This window comes from Carcharhinus amblyrhynchos, chromosome 3 (genome assembly GCF_965287045.1).
Source record: "Carcharhinus amblyrhynchos chromosome 3, sCarAmb.v2.hapA, whole genome shotgun sequence".
In the NCBI taxonomy this organism is placed as follows: Eukaryota; Metazoa; Chordata; class Chondrichthyes; order Carcharhiniformes; family Carcharhinidae; genus Carcharhinus; species Carcharhinus amblyrhynchos.
Genome location: NC_137326.1, coordinates 64,155,494 through 64,181,423, shown reverse-complemented (window position 1 = coordinate 64,181,423; position 25,930 = coordinate 64,155,494). Strand labels below are relative to the sequence as shown.

General features: G+C 46.4%; 1 protein-coding gene across 1 annotated transcript in view; it reads left to right on the top strand.

Annotated features, from left to right (window-relative positions):
• The window catches only part of plxnd1 (plexin D1), a 176,737-nt gene that overhangs the window by 147,031 nt on the left and 3,776 nt on the right, over positions 1 to 25,930 (top strand). Inside the window, exons 28-35 of the mRNA XM_080184802.1 lie at positions 3,705 to 3,808; positions 8,858 to 8,921; positions 19,116 to 19,150; positions 20,298 to 20,402; positions 23,596 to 23,759; positions 24,235 to 24,382; positions 25,003 to 25,143; positions 25,779 to 25,853. Of these exons, the coding sequence (XP_080040928.1) occupies positions 3,705 to 3,808; positions 8,858 to 8,921; positions 19,116 to 19,150; positions 20,298 to 20,402; positions 23,596 to 23,759; positions 24,235 to 24,382; positions 25,003 to 25,143; positions 25,779 to 25,853 (836 nt within the window). The remainder of the gene's footprint in view (positions 1 to 3,704; positions 3,809 to 8,857; positions 8,922 to 19,115; positions 19,151 to 20,297; positions 20,403 to 23,595; positions 23,760 to 24,234; positions 24,383 to 25,002; positions 25,144 to 25,778; positions 25,854 to 25,930) is intronic.

The window sequence follows — 25,930 nt, the reverse complement described above, 5'->3', positions numbered from 1 at the left end:
CTGGGCCCAGCGCGCTGTGTGAATCCCGGAGACTGGGCCCAGCGCGCTGTGTGAATCCCGGAGACTGGGCCCAGCGCGCTGTGTGAATCCCGGAGACTGGGCCCAGCGCGCTGTGTGAATCCCGGAGACTGGGCCCAGCGCGCTGTGTGAATCCCGGAGACTGGGCCCAGCGCGCTGTGTGAATCCCGGAGACTGGGCCCAGCGCGCTGTGTGAATCCCGGAGACTGGGCCCAGCGCGCTGTGTGAATCCCGGAGACTGGGCCCAGCGCGCTGTGTGAATCCCGGAGACTGGGCCCAGCGCGCTGTGTGAATCCCGGAGACTGGGCCCAGCGCGCTGTGTGAATCCCGGAGACTGGGCCCAGCGCGCTGTGTGAATCCCGGAGACTGGGCCCAGCGCGCTGTGTGAATCCCGGAGACTGGGCCCAGCGCGCTGTGTGAATCCCGGAGACTGGGCCCAGCGCGCTGTGTGAATCCCGGAGACTGACCCCAGCGCACAGAGACTGACCCCAGCGCACTGTGTAAATCCCAGAGACTGACCTCAGCGCACTGCGTGAATCCCAGAGACTGACCCCAGCGCACAGAGACTGGCCCCAGCGCACTGCGTGAATCCCAGAGACTGACCCCAGCGCACTGTGTAAATCCCAGAGACTGACCCCAGCGCACTGTGTAAATCCCAGAGACTGGCCCCAGCGCACTGTGTAAATCCCAGAGACTGACCCCAGCGCACTGTGTAAATCCCAGAGACTGACCCCAGCGCACTGTGTAAATCCCAGAGACTGGCCCCAGCGCACTGCGTAAATCCCAGAGACTGACCCCAGCGCACTGCGTGAATCCCAGAGACTGACCCCAGCGCACTGCGTGAATCCCAGAGACTGGCCCCAGCGCACTGCGTGAATCCCAGAGACTGGCCCCAGCGCACTGTGTGAATCCCAGAGACTGGCCCCAGCGCACTGCGTGAATCCCAGAGACTGGCCCCAGCGCACTGTGTAAATCCCAGAGACTGGCCCCAGCGCACTGTGTAAATCCCAGAGACTGGCCCCAGCGCACTGTGTAAATCCCAGAGACTGGCCCCAGCGCACTGCGTGAATCCCAGAGACTGACCCCAGCGCACTGTGTGAATCCCAGAGACTGACCCCAGCGCACTGCGTGAATCCCAGAGACTGGCCCCAGCGCACTGCGTAAATCCCAGAGACTGGCCCCAGCGCACTGTGTAAATCCCAGAGACTGGCCCCAGCGCACTGTGTAAATCCCAGAGACTGGCCCCAGCGCACTGTGTAAATCCCAGAGACTGGCCCCAGCGCACTGTGTAAATCCCAGAGACTGGCCCCAGCGCACTGTGTAAATCCCAGAGACTGGCCCCAGCGCACTGTGTAAATCCCAGAGACTGGCCCCAGCGCACTGCGTGAATCCCAGATACTAAGCGCAGTGCATTGCGTTAATGCCAGAGACTGGGCCAGCCACTGTGTCAGTGCCAGAGACTGGGCCCGTAGCACATGTGAATACCAGAGACTGGATCAAGGCCTTTGCGTGAATCCCAGTGATAAGGCCCAGCACATTACGTGAATGCCAGAGACTGGGCACAGCGCAGTTTCTGAATCCCAGACACTGGGCCAAATGCACTGTGTAATGCCAGAGACCTAGGCCCAGCACATTGCATAAATCCTAGACACTGAGCCCAGTGCACTATGTGAATCCCAGATACTCAGCCCAGCATACTGCGTTAATGCCAGAGACTGGCCCAACGCACTGTATCAATGCCAGCAACTGGACCCAGCACACTGTACGAATCCCAGAGACTAGGCCGTGCGCATTGTGTAAATCCCAGAGACTGGGCCCAACGCACTTGATGAATGCCAGAGACTGGGCCGGTAACAATGATGAATGCCAGAGACTGGGCCCAGCGCATTGTGTGAAAGCCAGTGACTGGGCCCAATGCACTGTGTCAATGCCAGAGAACTGGGCCCCAGTGCACTGTGTCAATGCCAGAGATTGGTCCCAGTGTGCTGTGAATGCCAAAGACCTGGGCCCAGCGCACTGTTTCAATGTGAGAAACTGGGCCCAGTGCACTGCATGAATCATTGACACTGAGTGCATCGCACTGTATCAATACCAGAGGCCTGGGTCCAGCACACTGTGTCAATGCCAGAGACTGAGCTGAGCACACTGCGTCAATCCCAGATACTGAGCCCAGTGCACTGCATCAATGCCAGAGACTGCACGCAGTGCACTGCATCAATGGCAGAGACTGGGCCCAACCCACTGTCTGAATCCCAGAGAATGGGCCCAGGACGCTGTGTGAATCCCGGAGACTGGGCCCAGTGCGCTGTGTGAATCCCGGAGACTGGGCCCAGCGCGCTGTGTGAATCCCGGAGACTGGGCCCAGTGCGCTGTGTGAATCCCGGAGACTGGGCCCAGTGCGCTGTGTGAATCCCGGAGACCGGGCCCAGTGCGCTGTGTGAATCCCGGAGACCGGGCCCAGTGCGCTGTGTGAATCCCGGAGACTGGGCCCAGTGCGCTGTGTGAATCCCGGAGACTGGGCCCAGTGCGCTGTGTGAATCCCGGAGACTGGGCCCAGCGCGCTGTGTGAATCCCGGAGACTGGGCCCAGCGCGCTGTGTGAATCCCGGAGACTGGGCCCAGCGCGCTGTGTGAATCCCGGAGACTGGGCCCAGCGCGCTGTGTGAATCCCGGAGACTGGGCCCAGCGCGCTGTGTGAATCCCGGAGACTGGGCCCAGCGCGCTGTGTGAATCCCGGAGACTGGGCCCAGCGCGCTGTGTGAATCCCGGAGACTGGGCCCAGCGCGCTGTGTGAATCCCGGAGACTGGGCCCAGCGCGCTGTGTGAATCCCGGAGACTGGGCCCAGCGCGCTGTGTGAATCCCGGAGACTGGGCCCAGCGCGCTGTGTGAATCCCGGAGACTGGGCCCAGCGCGCTGTGTGAATCCCGGAGACTGGGCCCAGCGCGCTGTGTGAATCCCGGAGACTGGGCCCAGCGCGCTGTGTGAATCCCGGAGACTGGGCCCAGTGCGCTGTGTGAATCCCGGAGACTGGGCCCAGTGCGCTGTGTGAATCCTGGAGACTGGGCCCAGCGCGCTGTGTGAATCCCGGAGACTGGGCCCAGCGCGCTGTGTGAATCCCGGAGACTGGGCCCAGCGCGCTGTGTGAATCCCGGAGACTGGGCCCAGCGCGCTGTGTGAATCCCGGAGACTGGGCCCAGTGCGCTGTGTGAATCCCAGAGACTGGGCCCAGCGCGCTGTGTGAATCCCGGAGACTGGGCCCAGCGCGCTGTGTGAATCCCGGAGACTGGGCCCAGCGCGCTGTGTGAATCCCGGAGACTGGGCCCAGTGCGCTGTGTGAATCCCAGAGACTGGGCCCAGTGCGCTGTGTGAATCCCGGAGACTGGGCCCAGTGCGCTGTGTGAATCCCGGAGACTGGGCCCAGTGCGCTGTGTGAACGCCGGAGATTGGGCCCAGTGCGCTGTGTGAATCCCAGAGACCGGGCCCAGTGCGCTGTGTGAATCCCGGAGACTGGGCCCAGCGCGCTGTGTGAATCCCGGAGACTGGGCCCAGCGCGCTGTGTGAATCCCAGAGACCGGGCCCAGTGCGCTGTGTGAATCCCGGAGATTGGTGATATTGTGTGGAATTGCACCAATAATGTTTATGACACAAAGTAAATTTGATGCTGACAGATCTTTTCTTTTTGGCAGAGTGGTTTGCAGCGAGTAGTGATAGCCGCATACTGCGAGACCTGGACAACACATCTGTGGTAGAAGATGGCCGTAAAAAGCTCAATACTCTGGCCCATTGCAAGGTGAGGAGCAGCCGGTGAGAGTTCATTCCTCCATTTAGCCTGCTGGAGCAGGCCCTCCCTCAGCTCCCAATCTCTGAGGCCTAATTTTCTCATCTAAATAGCAATTTTCACAAGTATCTGTGAGCCGTGAGCATTGTTGGCTTGCTTTCCCTCTTCTATCTGTCTGGCGCACCCCCCCCCCCCCCACCCCCCATTCAATTCTCTCCCTCAGACACTGTCTGATCCCAAATTCGTCTTCTTGTTACTGACTAATCCCCAGGCCCGTCTTTGTCCCGGGCCTTTGTACAGTAAATTTCTTTAAACTTGTGTTTTTGCGGATTTTCTGACCCCTTGAATAGACTCTCTGGTGGGATTTTCCAGCTCCGCTCATCCGGAAATTGTAAAATCCTGTCTGAGGCTGATGGACCGTTCCACAGTCCACCCCCCGCCCCTCACCCAATCCAATTCCTATAATGGGTGGAACAGTAAAATTCCGGCTTTTCAGTCGGAAAGTGACTAAGATGTGAAATAATGATGTGAAAATGCCGTGAGTGATAATGTAAGAGTCAGTGCCTCTGTCTGGCTTACAGCAGTGGATGACACATCATTACTGACACTGAAGTATTTGGGTGACTGAAACCATTGAGCAACATCCTCTCACTGACTCCATTGTTCTACTGTGGCCTTGGCTTGAATTGAAGCAGACTGTTTGACTCTGACTGAGCTTCTGAACTCCAGTACTGACCATTCGCAGATGACCTACTTCCAGCTAGGTAACACAACCCTTCTCCTCCTACTGTCTCAGTTCATCTGCTGCTGAACCCCTCAAAGCCTTTGATTCCTGTGGACATGACTATCCCGACACTGGCTCCTGCTCCCACATCAAACCTCTGTAACCTTGAACTCATCTGAAACTCAAGTATCCATGTCTCAATTCAGACCAAGAATCATTCGGCCATCATCCTTGTGTTCAGTGCCCAGATTAGACTTCTAGAACACAAAGGCCTCCATTTGAGAGTTCGTGTCCCTTGTGTGTTTAAGTTTCTCCATGACCTCATCACTCCCTAATCCAGACCCACTACCCTCCAAGAAATCAGTGCCCCTTATATCTTTCCTTCACCGTTAGTGGCAATGTTTTCAGATTCCTGGACCCTAAGCTCTGGAATTTCCTCCCTAACCCTCTCCATCTCTCATAGAATCCCTACAGTGCAGAAAGAAGTACTTGGTCATTGAGCCTGCACCAACAACAATCCCACGAGGCCCTATCCCCGTAACCCCACATATTTACCCTAATAATTCCTCTGACACTAAGGGGCAATTTAGCATGGCCAATCCAGCCCGCACATCTTTGGACTATGGAAGGAAACCAGAGCACCCGGAGGAAACCCACGCAGACACAGGAAGAACATGCAGATTCCACACAGTGTGGATTGCACTTTTCCTCCTTCAAGACAAAGAAGAACAGTACAGCACAGGAACAAGTCCTTCGGCCCTTGAAGCCTGTGCCGATCGCAATGCCCTAATTAAACTAATCCCTCTATTCCCTTCCTATTCATGGACCCATCCAGATGCCTTTTAAATGTTGCTAATGTGTTTATTTCCAACACCCCCTCTGGCAGCGCATTCCAGGCACCCATCACTCTCTGCGTGAAAAATTTCCCCCCACACATCTCCCTTAAACTTTTCCTTTCCCCTTGAAGCTGACACTTACACCCTTGGAAAAAGCCTCTGACTATCCACCCTGTATATACCTCTCATAATTTTGTAGACCTCAGCCTCTGTCTTTCCCGTTTAAACAGCCTTAGTTTATTCAATTTCCCCTCACAGTCAACACCCTTGAGATAACATCCTGGTGAACCTTCTTTGCACTCTCTCCAAAGCTTCCATGTCCTTCTGGTAGTGTGGTGACCAGAACTGCATGCAATACTCCAAATGTAGCCGAACCAAGGTTTTATACAGCTGCAACATGATTTCCCAACTCTTGTACTCAATGCCCTGGCCGGTGAAAGCAAGCATGTTGTATACTTTCTTAATTATCTTGGCCATCTGTGTTGCCACTTTTAGGGAACTGTGAACCTACAAGCCCAGATCCCTCTGTACATTAATGTTCCTAAGAGTTCTGCCATTTACAGTATAATTCACACCTAAATTTGATCTCCCAAAATGCATCACCTCACATTTGTCCATCTGTGCCCAAGTCTCCAATCTATCTACATCCTGTCTATATCTATCCTCTGACAATCCCCGGCACTACCAGCACTCCACCAATCTTCGTGCCATCCTCAAACTTACTAACCAGACCCCTCGCATTTTCTTCCAAATCATTTATATATTCAACAAACAGATGAACCAGCAATGATCCCTGAGGAACATCACTAGCTACAGATCTCTATTCTGAAAAACATCTTCTAGACTATTCTTCTGTGACCAAGATGTGGAGATGCCAGCGTTGGACTGGGGTAAACACAGTAAGAAGTCTCACAACACCAGGTTAAAGTCCACCAGCGTTCCAAAAGCTAGTGGCGTTTACTACCAAATAAACCTGTTGGACTTTAACCTGGTGTTGTGAGACTTCTTTCTATGACCAAGCCAGTTCTGTGTCTATCTAGCAAGCTCACCCTGAATCCCATGTGATTTTGGCTTTTGGACCAGTCTGCCATGTGGGATCTTGTCAAATGCCTTAAAGTCCATATAAACTACTTCCCTCATCAATTATCTTTGTTACCTCTTCAAAAAACTCAATCTAATTGGTTTCTCATTCTCTTTCTATTTGAAGTTTTTGCATTTCTTTTTCTCTTTCAAATTTAAGATGTTTTTCTTCGAACTGAAGGCTAACCAGCTCTACTTGATATCTGACAGAACCTTCCCTTTCTTTCCCGGTCTTCAAATACCGAACCCGTTCTTCAGCAATCTCTGCCTTAATTCCGGATTTAAAGTCAATCCCCAATTTCTCTGCTACAGCCTTCAAATTACTTTTTGTTAACTGTTTCAAAGAACTTAGAGACAAATCCTCTCCCTCCAAAAAGGCCTGAGCATTTAAGGTACTCATGTTGGTTTCCAATAAATAAAGCTAAAGTACATGTGACATTTTGTTTGTTTAAATTCTGGAAACGTCCCAGGTACAGCCTCTGGGATGTAACCCAGACACATTCCCAATTTTACTATGATCCCTGTGGAGACCAATAGCCTAAAAGAGGCAAACTTTCAAAATGAACCACAATGGAAGAAACCAATAGGTATGATTTTACTTTCAATAAATTTTATTTCAACAATTAAATCAAAATGAACATAAATTACATATGAATTAACAGGGAAATTGTATTCAATAGAAACTGTAAAAATTACACTAAGTAACTGAGACATCAAAGATAAAAAGCACAGATTTCTTAAATAGTCCCTGCACAGCAGCAATCTCAGCTAGCGTCTCTCAGAACTCTTACTTCACCCAAGTGGAATCCCACAGGAATAATTGCTAAATCCCGTCCAATTGCTCCATTTGTTCCACCCAAGCTCCACAAGTACAACATCCAGCAAAGGACACACTTTCCAAATCCCCCTCACCTCTACCCTTGAACCACCTTTTTGATCTTCATCTCCAGCTGTGCCACAGCTTTCTTTCTGAGCTGTCTCTCCCGCTCACATGTGCGCAACAACCTGTCCAGAGCCACTGTACATAAGAACATAAGAAATAGGAGCAGGAGTAGGCCATCTAGCCCTTCGAGCCTGCCCCACCATTCAATAAGATCATGGCTGATCTGTTGTGGCTCAGTTCCACTTTCCCGCCCTCTCCCCATAACCCTTAATCCCCTCTCTTATCAAGAACCCATCAACCTGGTATGCAGGGGAGGTCCTATGAGGAGAGACTGAGGGATTTGGGGTTGTTTTCACTGGAAAGAAGGCGGCTAAGAGGGGATCTAATAGAAACATATAAGATGATTAGAGGTTTAGATAGGGTGGATGGTGATAGCCTGTTTCCTCGGATGGAGAAAGCTAGCACGAGGGGGCATGGCTTTAAATTAAGGGGGGGTAGTTATAGGACGGATGTCAGGGGCAGGTTCTTTACCCAGAGGGTGGTGAGGGACTGGAATGCCCTGCCTGCTGCAGTTGTAAATGCGCCTAGTTTGGGGGCGTTTAAGAGATTGGTGGATAGGTTTATGGACAAAAAGGGATTGGTTTAGATTAGTGGGTCAATGTTTTTTTTTAAAAAAAAAGACTGGTCGGCGCAACATTGTGGGCCGAAGGGCCTGTTCCGCGCTGTAATGTTCTATGTTCTAACCCGCTTCTTAAAAATATTTAGCGAGGCAGCCTCCACCACTTCAACGGGCAGAGAATTCCAGAGATTCACCACCCTTTGAGTGAAGAAGTTCCTCCTCAACTCCGTTCTAAACCGCCTCCCCTTTATCTTGAGGCTGTGCCCCCTAGTCCTACTGTCTTTTTTGAGCGGGAAGAGTCTCTCCACCTCTATCCTATCCATCCCATTCATCATCTTATACGTCTCAATGAGATCTCCCCTCATTCTTCTAAACTCTAATGAGTACAAGCCTAGTTTATTCAGCCTCTCCTCATAGCTCAACCCCCTCAACTCTGGTATCAGCCTAGTAAACCTCCTCTGCACTCCCTCCAGGGCCAAAATATCCTTGCGTAAGTGCGGCGCCCAAAACTGCACACAGTACTCCAGCTGCGGCCTCACCAATGCCCTATACAGCTGCAGCAAGACCTCCCTACTTTTATATTCATTCTGGCCACTGACTGAAATTTGACCTCCATCTTAGCTCTTCAATCAGTTTCTGGTTCCCATGGAACCGAAGGCTGCAGTTTGATGTCACAGACTGGAATTCTGGGTTACGCCACCCCGCCAAACCATTTCCATCAAGACTTATGAAAATAAGGTCTTCTGGTCACCTGACCTGATATCACCTCACAGCTACATTTTGTTTTAGAATGCTCCTGTGAAGCACTTTAAGACGTTTTGTTGTGGACTGAAAGTTGTTGTTGTTAGTTCTGTAATGGCTGAATGTTGGCTGCCACCACCATTGTCATAATGCCCTCTGACCTTTCAACTGTCTCTAGGTCCCTGACGGAGCCTCATTGGCCATGAGCATGAAAGACAATTGGGACGGTACATTAGGACGAGGTATGTCTAACCGAAACTGAACTCCAAACTGGGACAACAGGCAGACCCAAAATTCCAGAATAATAGAGAAGGGTGCTTCAAGTATAAGGATAGCAGTCTTCTTCAGTGTCTGTTACTGTGACAGGCTTTACTGAACTCAGCAGAAATGGCAGCCTACAGGCAGACTGCTTCACAACACACTCACATGTCTATGACAACCAGATAATCATGTAATACACTCAGTAAGATTGCATTTCCAAAACCCAAACATCCCCTTTCATATTGAACAAAAGGTCTAAGCATCCCCTTTTTCCTAGCGACCAAAAGAAATATTTGCCTGTATAATCCTGTGTGATTCTGAGTTATCCGAGTATTACTTGGATTACTACCTGAGCCACAAGCCAATTGACACAGGGCCAATAAGATTAAGCAGGTAAATGTGTGGCTTAAAGATTGGTGTGGGAGAAATGGGTTTGAATTCATGGGACATTGGCACCAGTACTGGGGAAGAAGAAACCTAATGGGTCAGTCTTCATCTGAATCATGCTGGGAGCAGAGTCCTAGTGAATCACGTAACTAGAGCTATAGATAGAGCTTTAAACTGAATGGGGGGAGGATTTAGTTGTAGGCAAAATTAGAAAACTCAAATTGGGGGAGGGGGTAAGAGTGCAGGTTAACAGTGTGGCAGATGGTTTCCAGGTAATAAAAGACAGGGACAGAATGTCTTTATGCACCAAAGAATTATAAACAAGTAGGGAAATTTATCAGTATCTAAATGCTCGAAGCATTCAGAACAAAATTAATGAATTAATGGTGCAACTAGAAACCGAAGAGTATGATTTGGTGGTGATTATTGAGATATGGTTACAAGGAGACAAGGTCTGGGAATTGAATATCCAAGAGTACTCAGCATTTCAGAAAGCTAGACCGAAAGGAAAAGGAGGTGGTGTAGCTTTGCTGGTGAAGGAAATGCTGTAATGAGAAATGATATAAGCACGGGAGATCAAGATGTGGAATCAGTCTGGGTAGAAATAAGAAATAGCAAAGGAAAGAAGTACTTGGTAGGAGTAATCTATAGGTCCCCAAGCAGTAGTTCCACAGTGCAGCACAGTATACACCAGGAAATACTGGGGGCTTACACGAAAGGTATGGCAATAAACATGGGTGATTTTAACATGTATGTAGATTAGAAGAGTCAAATTGACAAGGGTAGCCTGGCGGCAGAGTTTATTGAATGTATTAGAGATTGTTTCTTGGAACAGTATATTGTGGAACCAACCAGGGAGCAAGCTACTCTGAATTTGGTATTGTGTAATGAAGAGGATTTAATTGATGATCTCATAGTTAAGGATCCTCTAGGGAATAGTGACCATAGTATGATCAGAAGGCTTGAACTCATCTTCAAAGTTCTTTTCAACTTTCCCTTACGGTACTTGTTGACTATCGGTCTCGTGCCAGTATTTAGCCTTAGATGGAGTAAATCCGGACGGGATTTACCCTAGGATTCTCTGGGAGGCAAGGGAGGAGATTGCAGAGCCTCTGGCTCTGATCTTCAGGTCGTCGTTGGTCACAGGTATAGTGCCGGAAGATTGGAGGTTAGCGAATGTTGTCCCATTGTTTAATAAGGGGAACAGAGACTTCCCCGGGAATTATAGACTGGTGAGTCTTACTTCTGTTGTGGGCAAGGTTTGAGAAAAAATTATTAGGGATAGGATTTATAGTTATTTGGAGAGTAACAAAATGATTAGAGATAGTCAGCATGGTTTTGTGGAGGATAGGTCGTGCCTTACTAACTTTATTGAGTTTTTTGAGAAAGTGACCAAAGAGGTGGATGGGGGTAAGGCAGTTGACGTGGTGTATTTGGACTTTAGTAAGGCGTTTGATAAGGTTCACCATGGAAGCCTTCTGCAGAAATTGCAGATGTATGGGATTGAGGGTGATTTAGGAAATTGGATTAGGAATTGGCTGGCGGATAGGAGACAGAGGGTAGTGGTTGATGGTAAGTATTCGACATGGAGTTCAGTTACGAGTGGTGTGCCTCAGGGATCTGTTTTGGGGCCACTGCTGTTTGTAATTTTTATAAATGATCTGGATGAGGGTATAGCTGGGTGGAGTAGTAAATTTGCTGATGACACCAAAGTCGGACGTGTGGTAGATAGTGAGGAAGGGTGTCTTAGTCTACAGGGAGACTTGGTCAAGTTGCAGAGCTGGGCCGAGAGGTGGAGGATGGAGTTTAATGCGGAAAAGTGTGAGGTAATTCACTTTGGCAGGAATAATGGATGTGTAGAGTATAGGGCTAACGGTAGGACTCTGAATAGTGTGGATGAACAGAGGGATCTAGGTGTATGTGTACATAGATCCCTGAAAGTTGGGAATCAAGTAGATAGGGTTGTTAGGAAGGCATACGGTGTCTTGGCGTTTATTGGTAGGGGGATTGAATTTAAGAGCTGCAGCGTCATGTTGCAACTGTACACAACTCTGGTGCGTCCGCACTTGGAGTATTGTGTGCAGTTCTGGTCCCCACATTATAGGAAGGATGTGGAGGCTTTGGAGAGGGTGCAGAGGAGGTTTACCAGGATGTTGCCTGGTATGGAGGGGAGGTCCTATGAGGAGAGACTGAGGGGTTTGGGGTTGTTTTCGTTAGAAAGAAGGCGGCTAAGAGGGGACCTTATTGAAACATAAAAGATGATCAGAGGTTTGGATAGGGTGGACAGTGATAGCCTTTTTCCTCGGATGGAGAAAGCTAGCACGAGGGGGCATAGCTTTAAATTAAGGGGTGGTAGTTATAGGGCGGATGTCAGGGGTAGGTTCTTTACCCAGAGGGTGGTGAGGGATTGGAATGCCCTGCCTGCTGCAGTTGTGGATGCGCCTAGTTTGGGGGCGTTTAAGAGATCCGTGGATAGGTTTATGGATGGAAAGGGTCTGGTTTAGGTTAGAGGGTCATTGTTTTTTAACTGGTCGGCACAACATCGTGGGCCAAAGGGCCTGTTCTGCACTGTAATGTTCTATGTTCTATGATAGTATTGAAAATTGAGGATGAGAAAGTGGCCTCCCACATTAGCCTTCTGGGGTTAAACAAAGGAAATTACATAGGCAGAGGACAGATAGAGAACAGGTTTGGCCTAAGTAGAGTGGGCAGGAAGGCTAAAAGGTACGACAGCAGATGAGAATGGCAGTTTTTTTAAGGAGGTACCCAAGTCCTCACGACTACAATGTATCCCAGTGAGGAAGAAAAATGGTAAGGGGTGTTAAAAAAATCATCCATGATTAAACAAGGAGGTCAAAGACAATATAAAGACAAAAGCTAAGGTATACCATATTGCAAAGGCCAGTGGCAGATTGGGAAACTTTCAAACTTAAACAAACTTAAAAAAGTAATAAAAAGAACTAAGATAAATTACGAAAGAAAAGTAGCGCAAAATATGAAGAAGGATAACAAAAGTTTCCGTATGTATATAAAAGGGAAGAGAGTCATTAGGCTGAACGTTGATCCCATGGAAGATGAAACTGGAGTGTTAATAGTGGGGAACACTGAAATGGTAGTGATACTAAATCAATACTTTGCCTCAGTTTTCACAATGGAGGACACTGGTACCATTCCTATAGGAACAGGCAAGTCAGAAGTAATAGAAAGGGTAGAACTTAAAACAATCAACATTGATAGGAAAAAGGTACTCAGCAAACTATTGGGATTGAGGGTCTGATGGCCTACATCCTAGGGTATTAAAGGAAGTGGTGGCGGAGATAGTGGATTCATTGGTTATAACATTTCAAAATTCCCTGGACAGAGGAAAGGTTCAAATGGATTGGAAAAATGCTAATGTGACACCCTTATTCAAAAAGGGAGGGAGGCAAAATGTGGGAAATTACAAACCAGTTAGTTTAACATCTGCTGTTGGCAAAGTGTTATAATCAATTATCAAGGAAGCAATATCAGGACATTTGGAAAGTCAAAATACTATCCATCCATTATGAAAGGCAAATCATGTTTGACTAATTGCTAGAGTTCTTTAAGGATGTAACAAGCAAAATGATATTGAGGATTCTATAGATGTAGTATATCGAGCCTTCCAGAAGACATTTGTTAAGGTGCTCACAAAAGGTTAATTCACAAGGCTAGATCACATGGAATTAAGGGTAATTTATTAGCTTGGATACATGACTGGCTGATGGACAGAAGACAGAGAGTTGGAATAAATGGGTTTTCTTCTGGATGGCAAGAAGTAACTAATGGTGCCACAGGATTCGGTCCTTGGGCCCCAGCTATTTACAGTCTATATCAATGACTTGGATACAGGGATAGAAGGCTCTATATACAAAAATAGACAGGACAGTAAGTTGCAATGAGGAAATAAGAACTTTATAAATGGATATAAATAGTATAGGAGTCCAAAATATGGTAGATGGAGTTTAATGTGGATAATTGGGAGGTCGTACATTTTGGTCAGAAAAATGGGAAGGCGACTTAATACCTAAATGGGGAAAGACTTCAGTGTGCTCCAGTGCAGAGGGATCTGGGTGTCTTCGTTCATGCAGGTACAGCAGATAATAAAGAAAGCAAATGGAATGTTGGCATTTATAGCTAAAGGAATAGAATATAAAGGGAAGTATTGTTGCAACTGTACAAGGTATTGGTGAGGCCTCACCTGGAGTATTGTGCGCAGTTTTGATCCCTTTATTTGAGGAAAGATGTAATGGCATTGGAGGGAGTTTGGATAAGGTTCACTAGATTGATTCCAGAAATGAGAGGTTTATGGTATGAAGAGAGAGTTCAGTTTGGAATTTAGAAGATTGAGGGGCAATCAAATTGAGGTATACAAGATAATAAAAGTTATGGATAAAGTAGACATGGAGCGGATGCTTCCTCTTGTGCAACATTCTGAAACAAGAGGTCATAGTAGTAGGATAAGGGGTGGCAAATTTAAAACAGAGTTGAGGAGTAACTACTTCTCCCAAAGGGTTGTGAATCTATGAAATGCGCTATCCCAAAGTGCGGTGGATGCTGGGACAGTGAGTAAATTTAAGGAGGAGTTAGACAGATTTTTAATTTGTAATGGGTTGAAGGATTAAGGGGAAACGGCAGGAAAATGGGGATGAGGAGCAAATCATCCATGGCGGAGTGGACTTGATAGGCCAAATGGCCTAATTCTGCTCCTGTATCACATGAATTTATAAGTTACCCACTCCTCATGCATTAACAATTTGTCCATCTCTGCACATGCAATACCTCTGTTTATTTAAACCGTGCCGGTCTTTTAATAGAATGACTCTGCATTGACACTTGCTGTTTGGGTGATGTTCCTTGTCCACAGAATTTTGTTCCCATGGCTCTTGTTGCCTTGATGACTTGTTCCATTGTGATTGTTGGGGACTTATGGATCTCTGGAATTGATGGTATTCGGTACAGCCGTGTGAACTCTTCTCCCTGACCAGCCCATTGCTGTGAAGAAACAGCTTCACTGGTTGTTCGGATATGCCTACAGTTGTATTGCTTCTTGTTCCTTGTTATATTTGGTAATTCACTTCCACTGTGTACGATCGGCAGTGGCAATTTCTCTACCCTTTGCCGAGTTTCTGTGTGGGCTCACTCCTGTTGAGAGTGGTGAAAATTGGCACCCTGACTGACTCTCCAGTGCTTAGCTCTGGTAATGGTTTTTGTCAAACTGAAATTTGGTTTTCTGTTGTTTCACTCTGATTATTTCATTCATGCCTGTTACTATTGTTGGTTTTGGTAGCTTTTTGCTATGGGAAGAGTAGATTGCGTGCGGCGTGACATTAATCTCTGGACAGGATCTTTTTCTGCACCTTCAGTTGGTGGGTTTGCCTTGTATATATCTGTGCTAGATTTTCTCAATTACTTAATGAATCCTTTAATTATTTTCACTGCCACACCAGCCTTTCCATTTGACTATTTGAGTATTGCAGAGACATTGATTAATGCTGAATTACCCAATCCTTTGTGGAGCAGCTGAATTCTTCACACATTAACAGAGGACCATTGTCACTTATCACAATGCCTGTCATGCCATACTGACTGAAATGTGCTTTCAGGCATTCTACTGTTTATCTTGTCATTGTTGAAGTCAACTCCCAATAGTCAGAATAGGACTCTCCAATGATTAGATAATCAGTTCTTTCCAAAATAAAAAGGTCTATTCCCAGCTTCATCTGTGGGCTGTCTGAGATGTCAAGTGTTATTAACAGTTCTCGTGCTTTTTTCACTTGGTTTCATTGCAAGCATTGCAATGGGCAATGTGGTCTTTAATTTCAGTGCTCACATTTGGCCACTTCTCTTGCCTTCTCAAAATCAATTCAATTTCTTGATGCCTTGCATGCATGTACTTCAGCATCTCTCATCTTTTTAGGGATGATGACTCTATTTCCTTTGTACAAGATGTCATCTTGGCGTGCCCAGATATTCTTGCGACCACAGGTCAGGCCAGCCTTCCATCACTACTATTTGTAGTACTTGTGGAGTTGTGTCCCAGACAGGAGGCAGGAAGACAGAAATGTACATATATCCCCATCAAACTGACTACTTTGTAAAATTATCTGTTTTTCTATCTTTCAAAAGGTACAATTGCTGGGCGTGTTAAAGTGGCTACAGATGTTCACATTGCTAGCTTCTAGAAGTTTGTGAATAGTTTGAAGTGAACAAAAGCTAACACCACGCATCTCCTGGAATGTAACATTCTTTGCATTGTATAAATATTGTACCAACACAATGGATTAGCAGACGAAATGTCTGTCCCAGGCAGCTATGAAAAAAGGCAGCTTCTAATTTCCAATGTAACGTTTATGGCCCAACAGTTATCAGCTCCAAAACACAGTGGATTTCAACCAGGCGCCTTGTTAGTCAACCTAAAACCAGCCAGTCACATGATTGAAATTGTCAGAATTTCTTTAATTAAAGCTGTTCGATCTTATCTTCAATGACCGTTTGACATCCAAAGAGAAACAGACTCCAGGCAACAAACTGCCTCTGTCAACCACTTATCATTTCATAGATAGTACCAGAAGGAACCCAGGTTTACAACTGCCTGGCCCTTATCTACATTGTGAATTATTGGAATACTGGGACTGCTGCCTTTTAAAACTAATTGAACTCTGTATACTGGCTCTCATGGTGAAAGTCCTCATTTCTGATAAGGCAGATCACCCCTGCAACAGTCAGGGTGAAGTAATACACTACTAGAATTTTGATTCAGGACTCACGTAAAAGTATAACTCGTACTTATTGTGGTCTGGCCCTTCTCCCCATTGTTCCCATATTGTTCTTTTATTGTCTGAATGCACTAGGACAGGCATTGCAAAATCCTTTTCTCGCCTAGTGAGTGTGTATAAAATAAACCAACTGCTCTTCTATCTTCTCAACAGTTCACTGTGCGAGTTATTCAGAGAGGATTGGAACACTCCAATTTTGATCATGGGGAAAATACTGCACCTCCAATAAAGGGGGAAATCAGAAATGAAAAGTACCTTCCTGCTTGTGGAGAGGAATGGAAGGGAGAAATCAGGGCTATTTACATTGATCCCCTCCTGTCCAAAACAATTGCATCTTGTTAGGTGGTTCACTTGAAGTGAGCAAGGTGCTTGTCCATTAGATTCAACATCTCCAAAGATGTGCCGGTTAGGTTGATTGGCCATGCTAAAATTGCCCCTTAGTATCCTAAGGTTAGAGGGATTAGTGGGTAATAATATGTAGGGATGGGGGGTAGGGCCTGGGTGGGATTGTGGTCAGTGCAGACTCAATGGGCCGAAGGGCCTCTTTCTGCACTGTAGGGTTCTATGATCTCGGCCAGGTTAATGAGATCCAGATCATAACTTGTTGCTGCTTCATGTGGAATCTGGGAGATTTCATGTTCTGTTGTAGCCTCCTCCGTTTTCCCTGTGGAGAGTGCTATTCTCAACAGCATGTCTCCAATGTTTGTCTGTTTTCCTGACTTGTATGTCACAACCCAGGTGATATCTTTGTAAATGAAGTAACGTTCTTTGCAGTCTCTTTGGAGCAGATGGTAACATCCATAGACAAGTAGATCACTCTGCTCATCAATTAGGCAAACATTTTGCTAAACGTTTCACAAATCCAACAAATTGTTGTGCTGTTTTCATATCGGTTGATTGCTGCATCGCTGTTACTGCTCCCACCTTGTCAGGATTGGGACGAAAATGTTTTGCTGTCAATACATGACCTCAATATTGTACCCGACTTCTGGCATCTTCAGTTGCAATTTTTTCTTGTTCAGTTTCAGGTCTGAGAATAAACCAGCGAGTAAATGCAGGGGCTGAGAACAGTCCAAGGGGTAACTGCAGGGGCTGAGCTTGGTCCAGGGGTAAATGCAGGGGCTGAGATTGGCAAATACAGATACTGAGAATGGACCTGGGGGGTAAATACAGACACTGAGAATGGACCAGGGGGTAAATACAGACACTGAGAATGGACCAGGGGGTAAATACAGACACTGAGAATGGTCCAGGGAGTAAATACAGACACTGAGAATGGACCAGGGGGGTATATGCAGACACTGAGAATGGACCTGGGGGGTAAATACAGACACTGAGAATGGACCAGGGGGGTATATGCAGACACTGAGAATGGACTGGGGGTAAATGCAGACACTGAGAATAGACAGGGGGTAAATGCAGATACTGAGAATGGACCAGAGGGTAAATACAGATACTGAGAATGGACCAGGGGGTAAATATAGATACTGAGAATGAACCAAGGGGTAAATGCAGACACTGAGAATAGACAGGGGGTAAATGCAAACAATGAGAATGGACCGGGGGTAAATACAGATACTGAGAATGGACCAAGGGGTAAATGCAGACACTGAGAATAGACAGGCGGTAAATGCAGACAATGAGTATGAACCAGTAGGTAAATGCAGACAATGAGAATGGACCAGGGGTAAATGCAGGGGCTGAGATTGGTCCAGGGGTAAATACAATAGTATAAGCATTTGGGGGACACAGAGTTAATGTGGGATTGAGTACAGTACCATGCACACAGTGATGGAAAATTGCGCATGGCCTGTAGACAGAGTCAGTCTAATGTTGAACAGAGCTGTATGTACCAGCAAGCTTGGAGACAACTTTGAAGTACTTGTAGAGGTCAATAAAGACTTACAGTTAACCTGCACATGACTACAAAGACTTCTTCAGACCTAACAATTTATTACTGCAGTGGCATCCTAGCAACCCACCGTTCTAGCCATATCCTAGCAACCTACTGCTACAGCTATATACTAGCAACTTGTTGCTCAAAGTGTATTCTAACAATCTACAGCTTTAGCTGTATCCTAGCAACTTACTACTGCAGCCCATATCCTAACAACCTACTGTTCCAGCCAAATTCTGGCAACCTATTGCTCCAGCTGTATCCCAGCAACCTACTGTTATAGCTGTATCCTAGCAACCTACTGTTCCAGCTGTAACCCAGCAACCTACTGTTATAGTTATATCCTAACAAACTATTGCTCCAGTTGTGTCCTAGCAACCTACTGTTCCAGCTGTATCCTAGCAACCTATTGCTCCAGCTGTATCCCAGCAACCTACTGTTATAGTTATATCCTAACAAACTATTGCTCCAGTTGTATCCTAGCAAGCTACTGTTCCAGCTGTATCCCAGCAACCTACTGGTATAGTTATATCCTAACAAACTATTGCTCCAGTTGTATCCTAGCAACCTACTGTTCCAGCTGACCCCTAGCAAGCTACTGTTCCAGCTGTATCCTAGCAACCTATTGCTCCAGCTGTATCCCAGCAACCTACTGTTATAGTTATATCCTAACAAACTATTGCTCCAGCTGTATCCTAGCAACCTACTGTTCTAACCCTGTCCTAGCAACCTACGTCTCTAGCCATATCCCAGCAACCTGTGTTCTAGCTGTATCCTAGCAGCCTATTACTCCAGCTGTATCCTAGCCGATTGTTAAACTGGTTAAACTGAAGCAATATTGCGTGCGATCTTACCAGCTGTTCACTCCACACTTCTGCTGCAGTGAGGTTGGACAATTTGCCACCCAACCAAATCTGCATTCACCAAAGTGAGCTCAGAAAATCCCACTGGCATGAATGGTGGTAACATCCTGTCCTGAGTCGTTCATCTGTATTTGTTTCCTATGGAGTGTTAAGTGCTAATGAGTTTAAATTGGGACGAGATCCTGGTTAAATATATGCTTTAACTTATCACGGATTTTATTTGTTTTACAGTGAAGGATTTGGACACTGAAAAATACTTCCATTTAGTGAGTGTCTCTTTATATCTCTTTATTTGTTCTCCTATATTGTCGGCATTTCCATGATGCTGCTGTGTACCTACAGCAAGGTGAGCTAAGGGAGCACATTGTAATTTGATACACAATGAGTAGCTCTCTGATAAGATCAGACAAGAGGCTGAATGCCCATGACTGCTGAAGTGTTCCCCAACAGGAAGCGATCACTCCTGCCTGGTGATTGTGAGGGTGATGATGATCTTCGGGTAAGCATTCTCCAAGGCAGCCTTCACAACACATGATAATGCAGAATCGCTGAGCAGAAACTGATACCAAGTTCCACACACGTGAGAATGGCCTCAACCGGGATTTTGGGTTCATGTCACACTATCTGTAACCCCCACGACTTGCCTGGGCTTGCAAAATCTCACTAACTGTCCTGTCTGGAGGCAATACACATCTCTTTAACCTGTGCTTAACCCTCTCTCCACTCACATTGTCTGTACCTTTAAAACTTGATTACCTGTAAAGACACACATTCCAACCATTATTTTGTAAATTGAGTTTGTGTTTTTATATGCCCTGTTTGTGAACAGAACTCCCATTTACCTGATAAAGGAGCAGTGCTCCGAAAGCTAGTGGCCTGTGCTACCAAATAAACCTGTTGGACTTTAACCTGGTGTTGTAAGATCAGACAAGGCAGAGATCCTGGGCAGGATGATCCCAGCCTCCCTCCAGATACTGTCAGATCCTGCTGTAAATGAAACTCAAATATACGGTTCTATGCTCCTTATCTGGTTAATTGACTTGGTTTTACTTGGTGAATCAATCCCATACCCATTGCTCTAATCTGGCAGGAAGTTACTACAAAACTTGCTGTTGTTCAGGGCAATGAATCGAAGTGGGAAATATAAATGTGTCCGGTTCAGATAGTAGAGTTGAGGAACATTGTAACTGCAGAGTAGAGAAAGTCTTGATCTGAATGTAACTCGTACAGTACTTGACCAGAGAGTGTTTGATGCAGATCCAACGATCCCCCTGCCCTGACCACTGCAGGTCCAACCCCACATTCCTTGAATCCACTTTGACCCTCACCCACCCTTCAGTCTATCCTAAACCAGATGGCATTGTGTTGGACTCAATTCCTGAACAATCGGAACCTTTCTTTTTTCCCAACCAGGTACTTCCAAATGATGAACTTGTTGAAACTAAGAGATCTCACAAACATAATCACCGCAAGAAGGTTCTGCCAGAGATCTACCTGACCAGACTCCTCTCAACCAAGGTACACAGTCATAGTGAAAATGAATCCTACTGTACAACTCCTAGAGAGTTCAAACTGTCACCGTGATTTCACAAGAGCTGCTGCCCATACTGATTGCAGTGTTTGTTAGTATGTGTGTGCATGTGTGTCTGTGTGTGTACACCTCTAGTTAGGGACTGGAATGTAGATGTGAGTGGGCAGCAACTGTTCTGGGTCATCAGTAGGTGTATAATTGTGAGCATTTCCACCACAACCAACAACCCGAGCCAGCTCCACAGGCAGCTGAAGAATATAAATTCAAAGACTTAAATAAATTGAAATAAGTAGGGTTTAAATAAACCTGGAATAAAAATTAATCTCCACAATGGTGAACGTGAAACCATTGTCGATTATTGTAAAAAACCTATCTGCTTCACTAATGTCCTTTGGGAAAGAAATCTGCCATTCTCCCCTGCTTTAGTCTACACGTGACTCCAGGCATACAGCAATGTAGTTGACTCTGAAATGGCCCAGCAAACCACTCAATTGTACCAAAACCACTGCAGAACAGTCTAATAAGAATCAAACTGAGTGGACATCATGAACCTTGGATATGGGCTCCCCGTCTAATCAAACCTGCAAATTCTGCTTCACAAACATTGGAGACTGTTTGCTCCCAGTTGGGAGCGTTGGTCCACAGACTAGAGTCATAGAGGTATACAGCATGGAAATAGGCTCTTCAGTCCAACTTGTCCATGCTGCCCTTTTTTTAAACCGCTAAGCTAATCCCAATTGCCCGCATTTGGCCCATACCCATCATACCCATGTAACTATCTAAATGCTTTTTAAAAGACAATTGCACCCGCTTCCACTATCATCTCTGGCATCTTGTTCCAGACACTCACCACCCTCTGTGTGAAAAAATTGCCCTGCTGGACACTTTTGTATCTCTCCCCTCTCACTGAAACCTATGCCGTCTAGTTTTAGACTCCCTACCTTTGGGAAAAGATATTGACTATCTAACCTTATTTATGCCCTCATTATCTTATAGATCTCTATGAGGTCACCCATCAGCCTCCTACACTCCAGAGAAAAGAAATTCCAGTCGATCTAGCCTCTCCTTATGACTCAAACTATCAAGCCTTGGTAGCATCCTAGTAAATCTTCTCTGCACTCTTTCTAGTTTAATAATATCCTTTCTATAATAGGGTGACCAGAACTGTACACAGTATTCCAAGTGTGGCCATACCAATGACTTGTACAACTTCAACAAGACATCCCAACTCCTGTATTCAGTGTTCTGACCGATGAAACCAAGCATGCTGAATGTCTTCTTCACCACTCTGTCCACCTGTGACTCCACTTTCAAGGAGCTATGAACATGTACCCCTAGATCTCTTTGTTCTGCAACTCTCCCCAGTGCCCTACCATTAACTGAGTAAGTCCTGCCCTGGTTCAGTCTACCATAATGCATCACCTTGCATTTGTCTAAATTAAACGCCATCTGCCATTCATCAGCCCACTGGCCCAATTGATCAATCCCGTTGCAGTTGGAGATAACTTTCTTCACTGTCTACTATGCCACCAATGGCCTACTCTTACTTCCATATTCCTACGTCCAGTCATAAAATGTGATGGGCAATTAAAACATCTTATAGGAGGAGGAGGTTTCACAAATATCCTCAATGATGGGGGAGCACATCATTTTATTGTGAAAGTTAGTTTGTAACCAAGATGATTTACCCTAGGCCAGAAGCTGGGTGATCCATGTTGGTCTCCTTCTGAAGTCCCCAAGCCAAAATTCAGCTCATTTAATTCACTCAATGTGATATCAAGAAATGACTGTGAAAATGGGATACTGCAAAGGCAATGGGTCCTGACATTATCCTACTTCTAGCCCTGAAGACTTGTGTTCCAGAACTTTCTGTGCCCCTAACCAAGTTCTTCCAGTACAGCTACAACATTGGCATCTACCCAGCAGTATGGAAAATTGTCCAGGTATGTCCTGTACACAAAAAACATGATAAATCCAACCTGACCAATTATTGTCCCAATCAGTAAAGTGATGGAAGGGGTCATTGACAGTGCTATCAAGCAGCACTTACTCAGCAATAACCCACTCACAAAATGTTCAGTTTGCGTTCCACCAGGGTCACTCAGCTCCTGACTTCAATGCAGCCTTGGTTCAAACATGGACAAAAGAGCTGAATTCCAGAGGTGGGGTGAGAGTGACAGCCTTTGACATCAAGGCTGCGTTCAACCAATTATGGCAGAAAGGAGCCCTAGTAAAACTGGAATCAATGGATATCAGGGAGCAAACACTCTGCTGATTGGAGTCATACCTGACACATAGGAAGGTGATTGTAATGGTTGGAGATCAATTATCTCAGCTCCAGGACATCAGTGTCGGAGTTCCTCAAGGTAGTGTCCTAGGCCCAACCATCTTCAGCTTCTTTAATCTTCCTTCTGTGATAAGTCAAAAGTGTGGAAATTCACAGATACTGCACAAGGTTCAGTACCTCAGACAATGAAGCAGTTCATATCCAAATGCAACAAGACCTGGACAATATTTGGGCTTGGGTTCATAAAATGGCTAGTAACACACATGCCATGGAAGTGCCAGGCAGTAACCATCTTTAACAAGGGAAAATCACAAACTTTAAATGACATTTACATTGCTGAATCCCCCACTATCATTCTTTCAGTTGCTTTGGTTGGGGGGTGGGGGGATGAGGGGAAGGGAGGGGCAGTCTCTATAGGTCAGAACCTTAATTGAACCAGTCATATAAATACTGTGGCTACCAGAGCAACTCAGAAGCTAGGAATCCTGCGGAAAGTAACTCACCTCCTGATGCCCCAAAGCCTATCCATCATCTACAATGCGCAAGTCAGGAGTGTGGTGGAATACTCCCCACTTGCCTGGATGGGTATAGCTCCAGTAACACTCAAGCTTGACACCATCCAGAGTAAAGCATCTTGTCCAAAAACATTCACTCCTTCCACCACCGATGACCAGAAGCAGCAGTACATACAAGAAATACTGCAGAAACTCACCAAAGCTCTTCAGGCAGCACCTTCCAAACTTGTGACCAGGGCAACAAACACCACCACCTGGAGATTCCCCTCCGAGCCATTCAGCACCCTGATTTGGAAACATAAAGCGATCCAGTCCTTCTCTGCCTTTCACCCTCCTGACCATCCTAATTTCCTCTGATTCTGTTCTTTTTGTTTATAGGGCACACTGCAGAAGTTTCTGGATGATTTGTTTCGTGCGGTGCTCAGTGTCCATGCAGTGAAACCCCCCTTTGCTGTGAAATATTTCTTTGATTTCCTGGAGGAGCAAGCTGAGAAACGTGGGACCACTGACCCAGACACATTGCACATCTGGAAGACCAACAGGTGAGGCAGCTTGACTTTCTCCCCCCCACTCCCCCCGCCACTGCCCCACTCCTCCCCCCCACCATTCCCTCACTCCCCCCATTCACCCACTCCCCCTCCCCACCACTCCATGCGGGGGAGGGGGGGGGGGGGAATGGGGAGTGCCATTCCAGCCACTATCCACATTTACAACCAATAAAGTGAGAGAGCACAGCCTCAGCTCGGAGATTGGAACAGATGGGTTTCTCATTCAGTTCAGCAAAAAGAGCTTCGTACCCCAAGTCTCACCAAATCTCCTCCCCATGTCCCAAGTCTTCCGGAGTCCCCCGGTATTCCTGGAATGTCCCCCCCCACCCAGTTTCCCCAACTCTCTCTGATGCCCTGTAGTCTCCCCAAGCTTTCCGGAATTTCACCCCCCACCCCACCCCACCCCACCCAACGTTGTAGTATGAAGTGTGATTCTCGGATTGATGGACAGTTTGTCCTTCCATTCCAGCTTGCCGCTAAGGTTTTGGGTGAATATCTTGAAGAATCCACAGTTTGTCTTTGATGTGGAGAAAACTGATCACATGGATGCTTGTCTCTCAGTAATCGCCCAGGCTTTCATCGATGCCTGCTCCATTTCTGACCTCCAGCTAGGCAAGGTAAAATCCAGATTCGTCCCAATGGGGAATTACAAACTGCAGTGTGACCTAAGAGGAGATCCGGGGGTTTATATATAGAATAACAGATACCCAGGAGTGAGATACAGAGTGGAATCTAATCGAGGTGTTCAGGGTAAGTTTATATGTAGAATAATAGATACCCGAGAGCGGGTCACAGAATGGAATCCAATTCAGGGCTTCGGGCGGTTTATATACAGAATAACAGATTTCAAAACCCACTTCCACTACCATCAGGAAGGACAAGAGCAGCAGATATCTGGGAACGCCACCACCTGGAGATTCCCCTCCAAGTCGCTCATCATCCTAACTTGGAAATATATTGCCTTTCCTTCACTGTCGCGTGGTCAAAATTCTGGATCTCCCTCCCTAATAGCACTGTATCTACCTGGACTGCTGTGGTTCAAGAAGCTGGCTCACCATCACTTTCTCAAGGGCAGTTAGGAATGGGTAATAAATGCTGGTCTAACCAGTGACCCCCACACCCCGTATAATGAATTTAAGACAAGGCAAATATCTTTTCTTGAGTTTGCTGGTGTTAGGTTGTTGTGTATTCAGGCCTCTCTGGGATCATAACACACAATCCTAATTTTTTTCTTTAGGATTCACCAACAAATAAACTCTTGTATGCCAAGGAAATTCCAGAGTACAAGAAGGCTGTGCAGAAATATTACAGAGAGATCCAAGAAATGGTCACACTAAGCGAACAGGAAATGAATGCTCACCTTGCAGAGGAGTCCCGGGTAAGCAGCAGGCATTGAGCAAAGAGCAGGAACTGAGAGAGAGAGAGAGCAAAGAGAGCTTTACTCTGTATCTAACCCTCTGCTGTATCTGTCCTGGGAGTGTTTGATGGGCACAGTGTAAAGGGTGCTTTACTCTGACACAGAAAGACATAGAATGGTCAGATACAATGTTAAATATTGGTTCCCTCCTCTCTGCTGGTGTTTCTGATAACAAGCTGAGCTGAATGAAGATCATAGAATCTGTACAGTGCAGAAAGAGGCCATTCGGCACATCAAGTCTGCATCAACAATAATTCCAACCCAGACTCTATCTCCACAACCCCAACACATTCCCCCACTAATCCCTCCAACCTACACATCCCAGGACACCAAGAGGCAACTTAACATGGCCAATCAATCTAACCCGCACATCTTTAGAATGTGGGAGGAAACCTACGCAGACACAGGGAGAACGTGCAAACTCCACACAGATAGTGACCTAAGCCAGGAATCGAACCCGGGTCCCTGGCACTGTGAGGGAGCAGTACTAACCATTGTGCCACTGTGCTCGCCCATGTTTTATTATCGATGCTCAGTGTGGGCCGTATCAAGCCTTGGTTAGAGAATTGTAAACATTTTCTTTGTTTCCTTTACAGAACTACCGAAATGAGTTTAACACCAAGTTTGCAATGGGTGAAATCTACAAATATGCCAAGAGATATCGCAGTCAAGTGAGTATTTTGAGTTTCTATAAATTCACACTATTGTCTGATCTGGACGGTAGTAAGTAGATGGGAACAGATTCACT